Source organism: Ovis aries, chromosome 4 (genome assembly GCF_016772045.2).
Source record: "Ovis aries strain OAR_USU_Benz2616 breed Rambouillet chromosome 4, ARS-UI_Ramb_v3.0, whole genome shotgun sequence".
Lineage (NCBI taxonomy): Eukaryota > Metazoa > Chordata > Mammalia > Artiodactyla > Bovidae > Ovis > Ovis aries.
Window position 1 is genome coordinate 50,583,899 of NC_056057.1, and position 18,900 is coordinate 50,602,798.

Sequence of the window (18,900 nt, forward strand, 5' to 3'; positions counted from 1 at the left end):
TCATGACTGGGGAATTTTCACTCTCTCCAGAACTCAACAGCCTTCCCAGTCAGAGGATAGAAACTCTTCCCTCTTTAATCCTTTCTTTGCTCTGCTGCCTATTATTTGTACAGTCTGCCCAGTGAAAAGGTAATTGACATGGTTATTGCAAACAGATCACCATGCTTGCAAAATTCAGTCTATCATTTGTACCAAGTTGAAAGTCAGTATCCCAGTGGGAAAGTTGGAGCATGTTCCACTGTCTATATTGGACAGAGATATTTTGTGATAGCTGTGTTCTTTGACTCTGGCTCATTCTGTGTGCTGTTGGTGGAAATTTCCAAAAGTCCAAGCGCTAAATGTGTGAAGGATTATAATCATATATTTCAAGAGAGATTTCTGGGATGATTGTTTCTGTAGAAAAGTTTCATCCCATTCTTAAGAATCACCAGGGAAACTGTGATTTTCCTTGGTAACCTACATCTAGAGAAATTTCATATTTATATGTAATCATAAAGCCCCTTTGTTGAGTTTTTAAATCCATCTGTTAAGAGTCAGCCCTTAATGGAAATAGTTCCAGCTGCTTTTTCTCTTTCATACTGATGTATATTATTTCTTATTCACAAATGTGCAGCCAAATTCTCTTAAAATAATCCCTCTGAAGGAGAGCTTTCACAATGTGCTCTATTCTATAACATACATGCAAAACAGGTTAATATGAAATAACAGATCCATTTTGAAATGAAACAATCCTATCTTTTATACTAAACAATAAAATGATCACTAGTCTTTTAAAAATAAGCAGATTTGAAATGAAACAATCTGATCTTTTATACTAAACAATAACATGATCACTAGTCTTTTAAAAATAAGCAGATTTTTTACAGCAAATGTGGTTGCAGACAACTTATGAAAAGTAGCTCAAAATTTATCTTCCTTCCTCAATATTCCAACACTAGAATATTGTTCTAGTGTCATTTGGGGAAAACAGAATCCTTTGGTTGAGAGAATGAATACATAGGAAAGTGGGTGTAAAAATGAGTTATATTTTGAATTGTATGCATTTTATTCAGAATAGAGTAAGAGTTTTACAGACAAAGCATACCCAAATAAAATATAGACCAATCTAGTATATGCCATCCATATTTATGCCATTCTAGTATTAGAGATATTGGTTTAATTTGTTTAAATTTATTTATTTTTATCTTATTGTTAACATTTAATATGAGATTTACACTCATTGCTTTTTAAGTGTATAATATGTTATCGCTGACTATATGTATAATATGTAGTAGATCTTTACAATGTACTCATCTTGTTTAACTGAAACATCTTGCCGGTTGATTAGAACTCCCCACTCCCCCAACCCCAAGTGCTGGCAACTTATTTAACACTTAGGCCATTGTATTGAAATGAGTATAAATACATACTTATTTATAGATTTACACTTGTAACATGCAAGTCATTATTTTTAAGCTATGAAAGGAAAGGAAGGCAAAAGCAAAGTTTTCTGAAACTAGAGATGATCTCTTTACTACTCCATTTCTATTCCATATGAAGTGGCATTTCCTGGGCCAGACTTCACTCCCCAGCCATGCTGGGCAAGGAGAGGGCTCAGAGGAGGAGGCAGAAAACGCTGGTCATTTGTGCTTCTCAGCTTCAGCACAGCTCCTCAGGTTTGCTCATCAGAAGCCAGAAATGAAGGCACACATGATTCTGCACTTTAACTCCACCTAACTGTAGCAGGTAGCATAATTATTTTCTTGGTCGACAATTTCATTTTTAATGGCAATGACTTGATCTTCCAACTGTTTCAGCTGATCAGCTTTTTCTTGTTTACTAAGATTCAAAGCTTAGATCTTCTTTTCCAAATCTTAAAGAAGAAAATGGAGGAAATGTTTAATTAGGTCCCATTTGTTTATTTTTGCTTTTATTTCCATTACTCTATAAGGTGGATCATAAAAGATCTTGCTGCAATTTATGTCACAGAGTGTTCTGCCTATGTTTTCTTCTAAGAATTTTTATAGTATCCAGTCTTACGTTTCGGTCTTTAACCCATTCTGAGTTTCTTTTTGTGTATGGTGTTGGAGAATGTTCTAATTTCACTCTTTTACATGTAGCTGTCCAGTTTTCCCAGCACCACTTATTGAAGAGATTGTTTCTTTCTCCACTGTATGTTCTTGCCTCCTTGTTGTCATAGATTAGGTGGCCATAGGTGCATGGATTTATGTGGTCTTACTACCCAGTTCCATTGGTCTATGTTCTGTTTTTCTGCCAGTATCACATTGTTTTGATTCTTTGATTATTGTAGCTTTGTAGTATAGTCTGAACTCGGGATGCCTCCATTTTTCTTTCTCAATTTTCTCCATTTTTCTTTCTCAAGATTACTTTGGCTATTTGGGGTCTTTTGTGCTTCCATTCAAATTAAATATAGAGCTACCATTTGATTCAGCAATCCCACTCGGGCATATATTTGGAAGAAACCATAATTTGAAAAAAAGGCATGCATCCCAGTGTTCATTGCAGCACTATTTACAATAGCCAGGACATGAAAGTAACCTAAAAGTCTATCAATGGACGAATGGATAAAGAAGATGCGGTACCTACATACAAGGGAGTGCTGTTGTTGTTGTTTAGTCACTAAGTGTTGTCCAACTTTGCGGCCCCATGAACTTCAGCCCACCCAAGCTCCTCTTTCCATATTTTGTTCCAGGCAAGAATATTGGAGTAGGTGCCATTTCTCTCTCCAGGGGATGTTCCTGAGCCAGGGATCTAAACCATGTCTCCTGCACTGGCATGTGTGTCTGCTAAGTTGCTTCAGTCATGTCTGACTCTGAGCAACTCTGTGAACTGTAGCCTGCCATGCTCCTCTGTCCATGGAATTCTCCAGGCACGAATATGGGAGTGGGTTGCCATGCCCTCCTCCAGGAGTTATTCCCAACCCAGGGATCAGACCTGCATCCCTTATATCTCCTGCATTGGCAGGCAGATTCTTTATCACTGAGCCGCCAGGGAAGCCCACAAGGGAATGTTACTTAGCCATAAGAAAGAATGAAATAATGTCATTTGCAGCAACACGGATGAACCTGGAGATTGTCATAATGAATGAAGTAAGTCAGAAAAAGACAAATATCATGATATCACTTATATGTGGAATCACAAAATAGAAGCAGTCACAGATGTAGAAAACAAACATGGCTACCAAGGATGAAAGCGGGGGAAGGAAAACTGGAAGATTGGGATCGATGTAAATGCACTACCATATATAACATGGAAAGCTAATAAGAACCTACCACGTAGCACGATACTACAATAATACTCTGTAATGACCTATTTGGGGGAAGAATCTGCAAAAGAGTGGATACATGTTTATGTATAACTGATTCACTTTTCTCTACTACAGAAACACAACATTGTAAATCAACTATACTCCAATAAAAATTAATTTAAAAAGAAAATGAAAAAAAAAAAGAAAATGGATTAAATGATATCTTTCTATTTGATAGATTATTCCTAGATACCCCCATTATACAAAACACAGGGATTTATATGTCAGTTAAGGGCATATTTAGTTTTGTGGTTTGAATGCATAAATCACTTATTTTCACCAGATTTCTCAAGGTTTTCACTCAAATCAGCAGATAAATTGGTATTTTTGTCTAAAGAGAAATAGATGTCATTAGAAATGAAGAGAGATGATGAGCTTTGGTTGGATATGCTGACTTACTGTATTTCCAAAGGTTTATTCTTGCTATTTTAACTTCACTTTTTAAACAAGTTTCCATCACTTTAGGGCTTCTGAATTTTTCAGTAAAAAAGCCTGAAGACATTTTTAAAGACATGTACATTTATTCATTCTTCTCGGATACTGAAGTCCCTGAACAGTAAAAGCAAAGTAATGCCTTTCACTCTTATCCATCCTTTCATCCTATCTATGATTGCATAAATCCATCCACACACCCATCCATGAATTCATCCATGCATGCATCCATCCAAGCATTTACTTATCTGTTCTTTATCCAACAAATGCTTGGGAATTATAGTAAAGCCTAACCAGGAGCTCATAGTGTAGTGGATGAAAGAGGTAGAGAGAGCTACAGTTAACAGTGTGAGGTGGCCTTTAGAAAAGAAACTGACCTTCTTTAGTGGAACTTCTAAAAGAAAGAAGTAAGTGTTTCACTTCACTTGGTTATATCACATGTGGATACTTGGTTTGGGGTTACTGTCAAACTAGCATGTAGCATGTAGCATTACAAGCTAGATTGCTGAAGAAATATGAAACTGTCTTGTGAACAAAAGTTGAATTAACTTGGTTATGCTTCAAATGGAGAAAGAAGATTCAGGATATGTACTATAGCTATTTTCAAGTACTTGTGGGCAGAAAAGCAGAGTGTACACGTTTGGTTATCCCGAGGACATAGTATAAAACCAGCACATGAAAGCTTCATGAAGGAAGATTCTGTCTGAATATAAAGAACTTTCCCTGGTGGTCCAGTGGTTAAGACTTCATACTCTCAACGCAGGGAGCATGGGTCTGATCCCTGGTTAGGATCAAACATGTTGCAAGGCACAACCAAAAAAAAAAACAAAACAACTTTCTAGTAGTCACAGCAGTTCAAAGACTAAGAAGTTGCTCTGGTAGGTGATGAGCATTCTATCAATCACTAGAAACTTTCGCATACAGGCCATGTGGGATTAAAGAGGGGTTTTAGCATTAGAAGACTATTTGTACGAAGAGAAAAATACTAATAGAGCCTGGTGTTTCTACCAAGTAATTTAATAAGAGCATGCTGGATACTCTTCATTTGCCCCGCCAGATCCATTCCCCATCCTGCCTGTCTTGGAAAGCCAGCCTCCCTGCATGACGTCACCTGGCTCCCTTGACCTCTGGCTTTCATTCACACTTGGCAGCCAGGCGGCTCTGAGAAGTGACGGGTGGCGGGGGGAAGGGAGTGAGCAGATTGCATCCCTGGGGAGCAGCAGGGTTCTGGCAGTTCTGCCATCTTCTGAGTCCAACTCCTGCAACGCGGCCTCCTCCCTTCTGCCCTGGTGTTCCCAGGGCTGCTTTCTAGCACCCACACTCCTGCTTCTCGTGGCTTCTTCAGGGATGCTAATGGCTTCTCTGCTGGTCACCCAGGACCTCCACGCCCTTGGCTGATGCTCTTAATTCCTGTGCTTCTATTCTAATTCCTTCCGACAAGAAATACAGCCTATTTACCTTCTCCCCTAAAACCAGGTCTAGCTTTCTTTGCCAGATGTTTGGACCAACAGAAAGCAGAAGAAATGATGTTGCTGGACCTCAAGAACCTTGGGCCTTCTCCTCACTCTAATGGAACCCTGTAACCACCAGGTTGTCAAGCAACCTGAGCTGAAAGACCCGGTGGAGAGAGGCAGTACCTCAGCCAACCCTGGGCCCTGGCAGACCTACCAGTTGATCCATCAGCCAATGCAGCTGCTTGAGTAACACCCCAGGAGAGACCCACAGAAAAACAGTGCATGCTTGTTGTTCTAAGACATTAAATTTGGGGAACAGTTTGTGATGTGTTGAATACCTAACTGAGACAACTCTGCTTATAAACACACGATCCAGAATTGCATCCAAGTGTGTTTTCATTTCTTGCTAGGATCCTGACTGACACAAAGCTCTGCAGAGGGATCCTGGCTATAGACTGGGGCCCCCTCTCCACTCTCCTCACTTTGACCTGGTCAAGTTAAGTCAGGGCTCCTTTCTGGAATCCCATGGGCCTCTCTTCCTAACAGATGGGATAGAATACAACCCTTGTGGTTCAGCCTGTTCCCAAGTGGCAGAGTTAGGAAGATGGCCAAACCACTGTTTTATTTTCCTATCTTGTTGAGTTGTGAAAACAGCCTTAAAGTGAGAAGAAAGAAAGAAGTAGAAGGCATTATTTTTGGTCTCTCTGAGTAGATGTCCCCTGACTTAAACTTCTCTTCCAACTTAATTTCAAGAACTGTGAAAGTTTTAGTCTATGTGGGAAAGTGGAAACAATGTGGACCCTGACATAAAATATAAGACAGAAAGGATTTTCCTTGTGTTTTTGTTCCCATAACAGGGACCAAGGTCTGGGAATAATAGAAACTGATTCTTCATGGTATTGCCCCTGGAATTCAAGGTAAAAAAATATTTGTCCTTTTGAATCTTAGTATTTTTAAAATTATTAGGAAAATGCTGAAAATGAAAAGAAGCTCACTACTTTAAAAACAATTCTACAAATGTAAAAGTAGTATTTTTCCTCTTCACCCACCCCTTCCCCAGAGATATCCAATAGTAAGAGTATGGTGTTATTTTCCCTGACTTTGGCCCACAGTGATGTCGCATTTTCATTTTTTTTTCATGTCATAGCAGTGATATAAATGGTTATAGGGCCAAAGACTCATTTTATAATCAGTTCAGTTCAGTCGCTCAGTTGTGACTGACTCTGTGACCCCATGGACTGCAGCATGCCAGGCTTCCCTGTCCTTCACCAACTCCTGGAGCTTGCTCAAGCTCATGTACATTGAGTCAGTGATTCCATCCAACAATCTCATCCTCTGTCATCCCCTTTTCCTCATGCCTTCAATCTTTCCCAGCATCAGGGTCTTTTCCAATGAGTCAGTTCTTTGCATCAGGTGGCCAAAGTACTGGAGTTTCAGTTTCAGCATCAGTCCTTCCAATGAATATTCAGGACTGATTTCCTTTAGAATTCAATGGTTTGATCTTGCAGTCCAAGGGACTCTCAAGTCTTCTCCAATACCCCAGTTCAAAAGCATCAGTTCTTCAGCACTCAGCTTTCTTTATAGTCCAACTCCAGTATCCTTGCCTAGAAAATCCAATAAACAGAGGAGCCTGGTGGGCTACAATCCACGGAGTCACAAAGAGTTGGACATGACTGATCGATTAACATACACACACACACACACACATCCATACATGATCACTGGAAAACCATAGCTTTGACTGGATGGACCTTTGTCAGCAAAGTAATGTCTCTGCTTTTTAATATGCTGTCTAGGTTGGTCATAACTTTTCTTCCAAGAGTAAGTGTCTTTTAATTTCATGGCTGCCGTCACCATCTGCAGTGATTTTGGAGCCCCCAAAATAAAGGCTCTCACTGTTTCCATTGTTTCCCTATCTATTTGCCATAAAGTGATGGGATCAGTTGCCATGATCTTAATTTTTTAAATGTTGAGTTTTAAGCCAACTTTTTCACTCTCTTCTTTCACTTTCATCAAGAGGCTCTTTAGTTCTTCTTTGCTTTCTTTGCATCTGCATATCTGAGGTTAGTGATATTTCTCCCTGCAATTCATTTTATAATAAAGAAGCCCTTATAAGTGAGGTGTTTCAGTTATTTTAATATTTTGAGAGTTACTTATATTCCAAATGAATCTGGTTAACTTGAAAGCATTTGTTGTTCAGCTGCTAAGCGGTGTCTGACTCTTTGTGATCTCATGGACTGCAGCACTCCAGGCTTCCTTGTCCTTCACTATTTCCTGGAGCTTGCTTAAACTCATGTCCATTGATTAGTTGATGCCATCCAACCATCTCTTCCTCTGTCATCCCCTTCTCTTCTTGCCCTCAATGTTTCCCAGCATCAGGGTCTTCGGGAAACAATAAACACAACAATAAGTAAAACTAGACCACTCATCATTTGATATTTCTTGATGATTTAGAGGTGGTTCAGGACATGATGACTGCCCAGAACAATAACAAGTATCAGCTGTGGGAAAAGTAGACCGATTAACTTTTAAATTATATGTGTTCTGTGTTTACATAACTATTTATTTACTTAACCTCTGATGTCTGATGGAAGCTAATTCTTTAGCCAAATTGGTCTATGTTTTTAATGGTTCTTTGGCTTTTATTATTTAAGTTAATTTTTATTGGAATGTAGTTACTTTGGGTTTTCCAGGTGGTGCAAGTGGTAAAGAATCTGCCTGCAATGCAGGAGACACCAGTTCGATCCCTGGTTGGGAAGATCCTCTGGAATAGGAAATGGCAACCCACTCCAGTGTTCTTGCCTGGAAAATTCCATGGACAGAGAAGCCTGGCAGGCTATAGTCCACAGGGTCACAAACGATCAGTCATGACTGAGCGTGCATGCACATAGTTGCTTTACAATGTTGGGTTAGTTTCCACTGTAGGCTTAGTTTGTTCTGTACACCAAAGTGAATCAGCTATATATATATACATATATCCCTTCTTTGTGTTTTGATTTCCCTCCCATTTAGTTCACCACAGAGCTCTGAGTAGAGTTCCCTGAGCTATACAGTAGGGTCTCATTAATTATCCGTATTACATATAGTACCAATATTTACTACACTTCTTGTGCATCAAAATTTCCATTTTGTTCAGTGTGTGTTTCCTTCCGAGTTGCTAGCTACAGACCCGTGCGAAATGATGTAGCATTCTAGAGTCTAGATCATACTAACTCCAAAAAAGTAATTTGAAGGAGAAGAGAAAATGAGCAGCATAGGTGAGGACAGGGTTCCCCACCTTGGCACTAGTGATATTTTGGGCAGAACAACTGTTCATTGTCGGGGAGACATTCTGTGGATTATAGAACATTTAGCAACATCCCTAACCTCCATCCACTAGAACGTTAGTTGAACCACTAGTTGTGACAAACAGGAATGTCTTCAAACATTTTTATCCCCAGGGGAGGGGAGAAAATCACCCCTGATTAAGAAGCACCAAAGTAGGGAACTTTCTTGGTGGTCTAGCGGCTAAGACTCTGTGCTCCCGATGCAGGGGGCCTGGGTTCAATCCTTGTCAGGGAACTAGAGTCCACAGGCTACAACTGAAGATCTTGCATGCCACAACTAAGACCCAGCACAAGACCTAGCACAGCCAGAGAAATAACAGAAGCACCGAATTAGGACAAGGGCATTTTAAGGTGACTAAAGGCGATTTCAGTGTGCTCCAATTAGTACAGGTCAGAGTTCATCAATACTCTTTGAAGTAAGACCAGGCACAAGGCATGTTCTGTTACAGTCACAAACCCAGCTCCTACTTCTGTCTCAACTCAGTGGACTCATAAGTGGTTAAACTGTGTCAACCATAAATTGAAACCAGTATTTGTCCTACTAGGAAGGTGGAATATTATTAATATGATGTTATTGTCAAACTGGGGGAGTGCATAGAAGGATAGATAGAACTATTACATGATCTGGGAATCCTCAACGTGTGTATTCATCTGAAAGAAACAAAATCTGTATCTCAAAGAGATACTGCTCCCCTGTGTTCACTGCAACACTATTCACAACAGCTGAGACATGGAAACAATCTGTGTCTGTCCATGGACGACTGGATACAAACACTGTGAGAGGCATATATTCACGTATCAGATATATACATATATACGTATAAATATAGTTCAGCTATAAAAAGCAAGGAAATCTTGCCCATATGTAACAATGGACGAACCTAGAGGACATTATGCTAAGTGAAAATAAACCAGACAGAGAAAGACAAATACTATATGATCTCACTCATATGTGGACTTAAACACACAGAATGAGAATTGTGCTGCCATGGGTTGTAGGGGCGTAGAGGACATTGGGCAGATGTTAGTCAAAGAATACAAACTTCCAGTTGAAAGATGAATGGTTCTGTGGATCAATCAGATTATATTGCGCATACCAGTAGATCAGAAGCATTATTACCACATATACAAAAAGGCTGGGCTTCCCTGGTGGCTCAGAGGGTAAAGAGTCTGCCTGCAATGCGGGAGACCCAGGTTCAATCCTCAGGTCAGGTAGATCCCCTGGAGAAGGAAATGACAACTCACTCCAGTACTCCTGCCTGGAAAATTCCATGGATGGAGGTGCCTGGTAGGCTTCATTCCATGGGATCACAAAGAGTCAGACATGACTGAGCAACTTCACAGGCATCCCTGGCAGCTCAGTCAGTAAAGAATCTGCCTGCAGTGCAGGAGACCCAGGTTCAATCCCTGGGTTGGGAAGGTCCCCTGGAGAAGGAAATGGCAACCCACTCCAGTGTTCTTGCCTGGAAAATCCCATGGACAGAAAGGCTGGCCGGTACAGTCCATGCGGTCACAAGAATCGGACACAACTTGGTGACTAAACCACCAGCACAAAAAGGTAGTTATGTGAGGTGGTGGATGTGTTAACTTAATTGTAGTAGTCATTTCACAACACACATATTCATCAAACCATCACATTGTACACTTTAAATACATACAATTCGATTTGTCGATTATACCTCCAAAGAGCTGGGAGCATATAAAGAATGGGTACCTGCTCGTCTTCCCATCTTGTCCTCTGTGTCTCCAGCCAGTTTCGCTGCAAAAGCTGGGAGTATCTAAAGAATAGGTGCCTGCTCTTCTTCCCATGTTGTCCTCTGTGTCTCCAGCTGGTTTTGCTGCCGCACCTTCTGGCTGTTTCACTTTTCCTAATGTTTCCTTCATCAGCCCTGATATGCTCATCTTATGCTGAAGAACAGCATATTGATTCTGTAGCTCAACAAACTCCTACAACACAGTAACATTCTCATTATCAGAAGATACTTGTAAAGCACGCGCACATGTGATGTCTGCCTGATACTGTTCATAAAAGGAGTTAAGAGGCAACCCTCATCCACTCAATATGCTTGAGTCACTCTGAGACGTCCAGCAGGGCTTTCATTGGTATTGCTTGTTTGTTTACAGGCTGGAAAAATTCTCAGCTTTAGTGAATTAAAAATGAAAATTTCCTGTTGTAAAATATCAAACATTGTTTTATGTGATGGCAGCTATTTATGAGATACCAGTTTGTCCTGAAGTATAAGGTCAGAGCTACACAGGACAGAACTGACTCAGGGCTGCCCTGGACAAGGTCTTGGTTCAGTTGGGTTGAGCACTTACAAGTGCAAGGTGAAGGTCAGAGCGAGTGGTGAACATTCAGAAGCAGCAAGGACACAGGATTTGCTTGGTACAAAGGTGAGATAGGAACGTGGTAGGAAGGGAGGCAGGAGGTTATGAAGCGCTCCCTCAATATTAGAAGGGAAATCTTCAGGGTCAGCCTGAGTGGCTGACAACCTAGAACGTTAGACAGATGAATACAGGCCTGACCCAGGAATGGACTATGGAAGTGGGAGAAGGTGGGCAGGAAGCACCTTTCTCAGCCTCTGTTTCACAGAAAACACCCTCACCTCCCAAGTCAGCAAAAAATGTACCCAGCACATTAGGAATTAAGAGCAAGAAAATACACCAGTTATAAAAAACACTTCAACCTCTTTCTTTTGCTTAAGCTGCTATATGAATGAGACCAACCAGATTTCCTGCCAAGAAAATGAGTTGACAGCCTCTTTCAGCAACTGAAATGAATAGGCCATTTTCCACAACTGGTTCATGAATTCACTCTGATTTTTGTAACTCAATCTATTCTCTTTGGCAGGTGACTTGTAGTTCTTTATCTGCTATGTGATTTAATTAGAGCAAAGGGCAAATACGTACAGTGAGACCCATGACATAAATTGTGAACGTTTGGGAGTTTAGGAAAAAATTCGACTAGATGGGAGTAAACAGTCTAACATAATCTAGTTATAAAACTCTTCCTTGGGAGACAGCCCTCCATGTACAGAAGTGTCTCCATGCCCAGCGGGTTCCCTACACACACACTATGGAACACGGACCAGCACTAAAGGAAATGCTGACAAATGACACAAAAATCTGGGGTTAAGGGATTATCTTTCACAGAAGCACTGTTTGTCTGCTCTTGGTGGCAGAGGTACGATCAATGACCTCCTCAAGGCCCCCAGCCTGGTGCCGGGCTGCTTCAGCCTGAGCTCGTGCATGGCCAGCCTTTCCTTGATTCCTCTGCAGTGTGGTCTGCAGCTGGGCAAGTCCACCCTCCAACGCTGACTGGTGCTTTGCTACGTCCAGCTTATTCTTCATCTCCTGGGCCTGATTTTCAGCCTGCTGTTGATTGAAACACCAGAAAAGAAAAAGTCTCCTTAGGTAATAAACAAACAAGAAAATAAATGACGTAATGATCCCTCCACAAATAATCTAGGTGTAAAGGGAAAGAAAACTGTTCCTTTGCTTTTTCTGTTCTATTAAAACAGTGTTATAATAAGATGCTTCTGATAATAGGGTATAAGAGAAAATATGGCACATATCAATGTAGTCACCCTCTGGCTTAAGAGTAAGTAATGCCATGAGCCAAGGCCTTGGGTGTACCACCCTCCTCTCCATACCTCCCTCCACCCCCTCAAAGGTTACCACTACCCTGAATCTAACACTTTTCATTCCACATACTTCCATTTCATTCTGTGTGTGTGTGTATATGTGTGTGTGTGTGTGTGTGTGTGTGTGTGTGTGTGTGTGTGTGTGTGTATTAGCTGTCTTTTTGGGTATTTCTAACAAAATACAGTGGAGAAGGCAATGGCACTCCACTCCAGTACTCTTGCCTGGAAAATCCCATGGACGGAGGAGCCTGGTGGGCTGCAGTCCATGGGGTCACTGAGGTCGGACACGACTGAGCGACTTCACTTTCACTTTTCGCTTTCATGCATTGGAGAAGGAAATGGCAACCCACTCCAGTGTTCTTGCCTGGAGAATCCCAGGGATGGGGGAGCCTGGTGGGCTGCCGTCTATGGGGTCGCACAGAGTCGGACATGACTGACGTGACTTAGCAGCAGCAGCAACAAAATACAGTATTTTCTACTTTTAAACTTTATATATAGATAGCATCCTGTTTTTTTCTGCAGCTTGAATTTTTAAATTAAAAATTTTGCTTGTACAGGTCATTTAAGACAATTTGCATAGCTCTTGTATATTCACTTTTACCAATTTAAAGTGTCTCACAGTTTGACTGTACAAAAGTTGACTTTTCTCTTCTCTGGCGATGCAGGGATGGCTTCTAATTTTTTTCTCCCTTATAAATAATAACAAACCTTTTACCCTTATTTGGATAGGGAGGCCTGATGTGCTGCGGTTCATGGGGTCGCAAAGAGTCGGACATGACTGAGCGACTGAACTGAACTGAACTACCCTTATTCCTTATTTTGGTGACTATGCTTATGATGTCTAGAAGTCTGGTTTGTCATTGGTTATCTCTTTCGTTCTTTGGTCAAAGTTTCATACCTTCTTTGATTTTTCTTAAGCATAATGAACACTCTTATTTTGTATCAGATATCCAGTAATGGTTATATTCAAAGTCTCCTGCATTCTGATTCTCGTTTGCTATTTCTGATGATTCTTCCTTAAGGCAATTTGTTTCTTTATTATGTGTTTTAAGGGAACCCTTTGAGACTTGGTTTTAAGGTACAGTCCTTTGGAAAGGATTTCTCATGGCCTCTGTCAGGCATCTGAGGGCCTTAGCAACTCAGGGTCACTTTAAATGACATTTTTAGCTTGGTTTATGGGGGTCACATAGCTAGTGTGGATTCTAGCCCCATCTTACCTGAGAGCCAGCTTGTTAATAATTCTCAGTGAAGATTATCTCCCTCTACACAGAGGCTAGTGTCTATACCACCTCTCTCTGTGTAATGGTCTAACATTTCCTTGAGGGTGTGCCTTTTAAGGACCCTACTCTCTGCAGGGGCCTCATCACCTCCTTGCATAGGTTTTTCTATTACTTATGGCAGCTATGAAAACCAGCAGTGCTGATACCCCAGGGATTGGCAGCTGCCCTCTGCCGGCTTCCTGATCAATTGCCTCTCTGGATCATGCTTTCCCGTCATTTTTGGCCTCTGAAGATGTCCTCCATTTCCTTTTTTACCAATTCAGCAATGCATTTAAAAATGTTTTAAAATAACATTTTCAGGTTTCTTTCTTTTTTTTTTTGGCCAGGCGGGTTCCTTTGTGTACTGGTCCATCACGCTGCTAGAAACGGAGAAGCCCCTTCCTGTGCCCTCAGGTGTATGCGGGAGTTTTTCTAGAGTAGGAATCTGCAAGCTTTTTCTGTAAAGGGCCTGACAGTAAACATTTTATACATTGTGGTCCAGAAAATCTTGATTGTAAGTATTCAACTCAGTGCCGTGGCTACACAAATGATCTATGGACAATATGTGGCTGAATTCCAATTGAACTGTGTGACTTTGGACACTACAACAGTTGGTGGGTGCATGTGGCCCCTGGGCTGTATTTTGCCAACCCCTAGTCTAGAGTAGATGTACAGAAGGAGAAAACCTGGAGGCCTTCTTTACTTTTTGCTCCTATATATGTGCAACCTCTTCATATCTAAACTTTTAAAAATTTCCTGGTGTCCTAATCCTGTTCTGGTGCTTTCTGCTTTTCTTTTCAGGAAGCCTGTATTTAGATATCTAAACTGAGCTGAAGAGCAGAGACTGAGGAGCTTGCAGTCTGCTGGGAAGGGGATGAGCCTTGGAGGAGAGATGTCATGGACTCTCAGACTAGGACCTGTTTTGTCCTTTAACTGCCAGGTTTCCTCTTCCAGACCCATCAAGTGGGTTAAAGCATGGCTTTATTCCTGCCAAACTCTGGATGGAACCCTTTCTTTTGGGTTATCTTTCAGTTTTAGGATATGCTGGTGAGATTTTATGTAAATTTCATCATAAAAGTCTGGCAACAATTAACTTAATTTCTTTGGTTGGTGAGCTTTCAAAGCTCTATGACTTTCCCTGGTATAAGAAGGGGTAATATGACATCACTTCTAGGTGGAATTTAAGATACAACAGAAATAAATCTATCTACCAAACAGAAACAGACTCACAGACATAGAGATTAGATTTCTGATTGTCAGCATGGGGAGTGGGGGCGGAGGGCTGGGAGGGATGGACTGGGTATTTGGGGGTGGTGGATGTTAAATATTACATTTAGAATGGATAAACAACAAGGTCCTACTCTATAGGACAGGGAGCTATATCCAATCTCCTGGGATAAACCATAATGGAAAAGAATATTTTAAGAAGAATGTATATATATGTAAAACTGAATTACTTTGCTGAACAGCAGACACTGGCATAACACTGTAAATCAACTATACTCCAATTTAATAATTAAAAAAAAAAGAAGGGACAAACTGTCCTCAGATCTATCCCTAATTAGCAGTGTGACCTTAGGCAAATGACTTAGTCTCCCCAGGTCTTAGTTTCTTCATTTACAAGTTGGTGGTAGCACTTGCTTTGTCCCCCAGGCTTGGCCAACAGTGAAAAGAGATAATGCTGGGAGAGCTCTGTAGTACATTAATTACACATACAATACTATCATAGCCTAATTTATCATCATAATAATCCCATTGAACAGATAAGACAAGCATGACATTGGCAGACATAAAACCTGTGCTATCTCCACAGTTGAAGTTTATTTCAGGTTAGTTTCAAAGAAGATTAAAAAAATACCTGAAGTTCGTCCTTTTTGAATTTTGTTATCTCGGCAGTCAGCTGTGTGATGGTAGAATCTGCCCGTCCTTGAGTGATCTGAACTTGTTGCAACTTATTCAACATTTTGCTGAGATTTGATAGAACATTTTCTGCTTTTCTGAGGTAAGATATTAACATATCAGATTAGATAAATATACAATTATTCATTTATTTCACCTTGAGAGTTCATTCGACTCAACCAAAAACTTTCCTGAATTATTTATAAAGTCTGTTTAAATTACTCTCAAGCAAGGCAAAGCACTGAAGTCTTCATTTTGAGAAATAGGTATATTTAAATGCCAATAAAACACTTATATTGTATATGCCTACATAGGTACAGATTTTGCCAGGTATGGAAATCAAAGATATAGATATCATTTCTTAACTTGTCATAAGCAGAGCTGTTTGGGTAATAAAAATGCCAAGCTTGGAAGAACAACAACAAAAAACTATCTTCAGCTAGTTCTTTCCTGACTCCTCAAACTTAAGCAATGCTCTTGAAATTCTTATTGGAGGTGAGGGGCTGGGGGTGGGCAAGTCAAGAGGCTCCACAGAGAGCAAAGAGAGTGAAAGGCTTTGCATTTACAGGCTGTGTTTATTCAGGTTTATTTAAGCTTCACTGACATTCCAGCCGCCCAGGGGCCCAGTCAGAGGTTAAAATCACAAGCATTCCCAGTGATAGTCTATTTTACAGAAATGAGCTCACCTCAAGTCAACATTCACCAGATACTTAGATCTACGGGCTCAGAAGAACCTTTGGAAGAGTGTACGAAGTCAGGGAGATAGCTGACTGACCTTAGTAAAGGCACAGTAGAAATGCTTGTATAGGAGCAAAAATAGCTAAATGGCAAAACATCCTCTTCTCCAATCAACCCATTCTCTCCCCCCAGTGGTAATTTTTTTTCTTTTTAAAGAAAAATACTATTTTTTAAGAGCAGTTTTAGGGTCACAGCAAAATTGAGAGGGAGGTATAGAGAGTTCCCATACACTTATAACCTCCCCAGTTATTGACACCCCGCACCAGAGGGTCCATTTGTTACAACTGATGAATCTACACTGACACACCATAATCACCCAAAGTCCACAGTTTACATTAGGGCTCACTCTTGGTGTTGTCCATTCTGTGGGTTTGGACAAATGTATAATGACATGCATTTATCACTATAGTATCAAACTGAGTATTTTCACTGTCCTAAAATTCCTCTGTGTTTGCCTATTCATCCCTCTCCTCAATCCCTGCAACCACTGATCTTTTTTTTTTTTTTTTCACTGTCCCCATAGTTGTGCTATTTCCAGAAGGTCTTAGAGTAAGAATCATACAGTATGTAGCTTTCCTTTTCTACACTTCTTTCTCTACAGTTACAGAAGGGGGTTCTGGAGTCTTGCCTTCTCATAACTCCCCCATCCCCGTATCTTTTTACTGTATTCTTTTTTCCCTTAGATTTTCAATGTATTGCTCACTACAGTACATTTAGAGAGCACTCCCCAAAAAAGAAGAAAGAAGAAAAAAATATCGGAGAGAAAAATGTACCAATGATTCTACCACCTTTTATGATATTGGCATATTCTAACATTTTTGTCCTTATAAGATTTTTGTTTTCATGACTGAGAGCCTCTTCTGTGTATAAAGTGTTATCTTCTTTTTAAACATATTAACATTATACAGTGTAAAAATCTCTGCATGTTACTTCAGCATCATTTTTAATAGCAGTATGATTGTGCTGTAGTTACTTAATATTCCTAGTTGTAAATAGTAAAACTGGGAGGGGCTGGGCTTTCAGTGGAGTCTGAGGGACTTTATTTGTATAAGTGGATGGTGAGATAGTTCAGGTCTCAGCTCTGCTTCAGGGCATCCAAAAATGATGGTGGATGTAGAGGATGGTACCATTATCCACTGACCCTATGACCTTGACTCACAGTACCCCATGATCATAAAAACATCAAGGTGGCTTCTCATCTTTGGTTAATGAAGTCGACAAGGGCAAATGGAACCAAGAATTGGTTGGCTTTGTGTGCTGTATATATCATTCAACTCCAGTACTACTCTTGGGGCACTAGAGTCCTTTTCTTCTCTTCCTTACCATCATATCTTTTTAATGTGATATATATATATTTTAAGTTTAGATTTTCAAAGTACTGCTTATTGCCATAAATATAGAAAGAACCAAAAATCAGTGTAAAAGAAGGGGGAAATACAGATATTCCCACCACTTGTTAAGATATTGGCATATAATTAATACATGAGGAGCCTGGTAGGCTGCAGTCCATGGGGTCACTATGAGTCAGGCACGACTGAACGACTTCACTTTCACTTTTCACTTTCATGCATCGGAGAAGGAAATGGCAACCCACTCCAGTGTTCTTGCCTGGAGTATCCCAGGGACAGGGGAGGCTGGTGGGCTGCTGTCTATCTATGGGGTCGCACAGAGTCGGACACGACTGAAGCGACATAGCAGCAACAGCAGTAGCAGCAATATACGGCATTTACTGTTGTATATTGGTATAAAGAGGTAACAGACCACAGGAAGGGCGCTCAGTCTAAGAAAAATGGGAAACCAGCATCTTTATGCACTGCCTCCCAGCTTCCCAGCTTCCCGGCGCAGACAGCTTCATTTTGGGCAATGAACTGTCAGAGGGTAATTTCATTTGAATGCTATAGCTCCTTATGCTAGCTCCTTGGGCAAATATTTTTCTGATGGCCTTTCAGCAGATTGCCTGTTAGAGCAGGAGGAGAATATTAATATTAATTGTACTTACTCAGCTGCTTCTGCCTTCACCAAAACCTCCTGGGCTCCATCTGCTGCTTTGTTTAGCCTGTCCTCTTCTGTCCTGTAGTCCTCACAGAGTTGCATAAGTTTCTGTATTTTGTCAAGTTCATGGGTTAGATTTTGCGATGTTATTGGGAGGTGGATGTCAAGTACACGATTTGCCACCTTCTCTATGTCCTCTGGAGGCACGTGTTCCTCTTAAATAAGAAGATGTGTTTTAGATAACTGTGTCGCCTTATCATTCTAACTTGTCAATAGCATCACAATGAATTCTAAGCTAAATCTATTTGTATTTGATTAGTGTCTCTAGAATATAGGAACTAGACTGTAAGTGTTCCATAGACTCTTCTGCATCCTCAATTTTCCCTTCTCTGTGAAAGAAACACTGTGTAATGATGAACACACCTGAACAAATGTTTGTTGGAAAAATAACAGATTTGGGATATTTTGTGACCTACAAAATGTCTTCACAATAATTGCTTATTGTAAGTACAGATTCAAAAGCAATTAAAATGTTCAGATGCCTGTCATTAAGATTCAAAACCATGGAAAACTATTAAGCATAGAATGGATCAGCAACAAGGTCCTACTATATAGCACAGGGAACTATATTCAATATCCTGTGATAAGCCATCACGGAAAGGAACGTAAAAAATAATGTAAATATATGTATAACTGAGTCACTTTACTATGTAGCAGATATTAACAACAATATAAATCAGCTATAGTTCAATTAAAAAAAAATAAAAGATTCAAACACCATGAATGAGACAATAGGGAAGCCCTGGGTTTGGACTCAACAAAACTCCACTCTAAGCTCCCATGACGTTA

At 40.4% G+C, this 18,900-nt stretch overlaps 1 protein-coding gene across 1 annotated transcript in view; it reads right to left on the reverse strand.

Moving 5' to 3' along the window:
• Positions 1 to 1,150: 1,150 nt before the first annotated feature.
• The window catches only part of LAMB4 (laminin subunit beta 4), a 117,585-nt gene continuing 99,835 nt past the window's right edge, over positions 1,151 to 18,900 (reverse strand). Inside the window, 5 exon segments of the mRNA XM_060414404.1 lie at positions 1,151 to 1,852; positions 10,313 to 10,466; positions 11,718 to 11,891; positions 15,281 to 15,419; positions 18,059 to 18,266. Coding sequence (XP_060270387.1) covers positions 1,713 to 1,852; positions 10,313 to 10,466; positions 11,718 to 11,891; positions 15,281 to 15,419; positions 18,059 to 18,266 — 815 coding nt within the window. The 3' untranslated portion in view covers positions 1,151 to 1,712.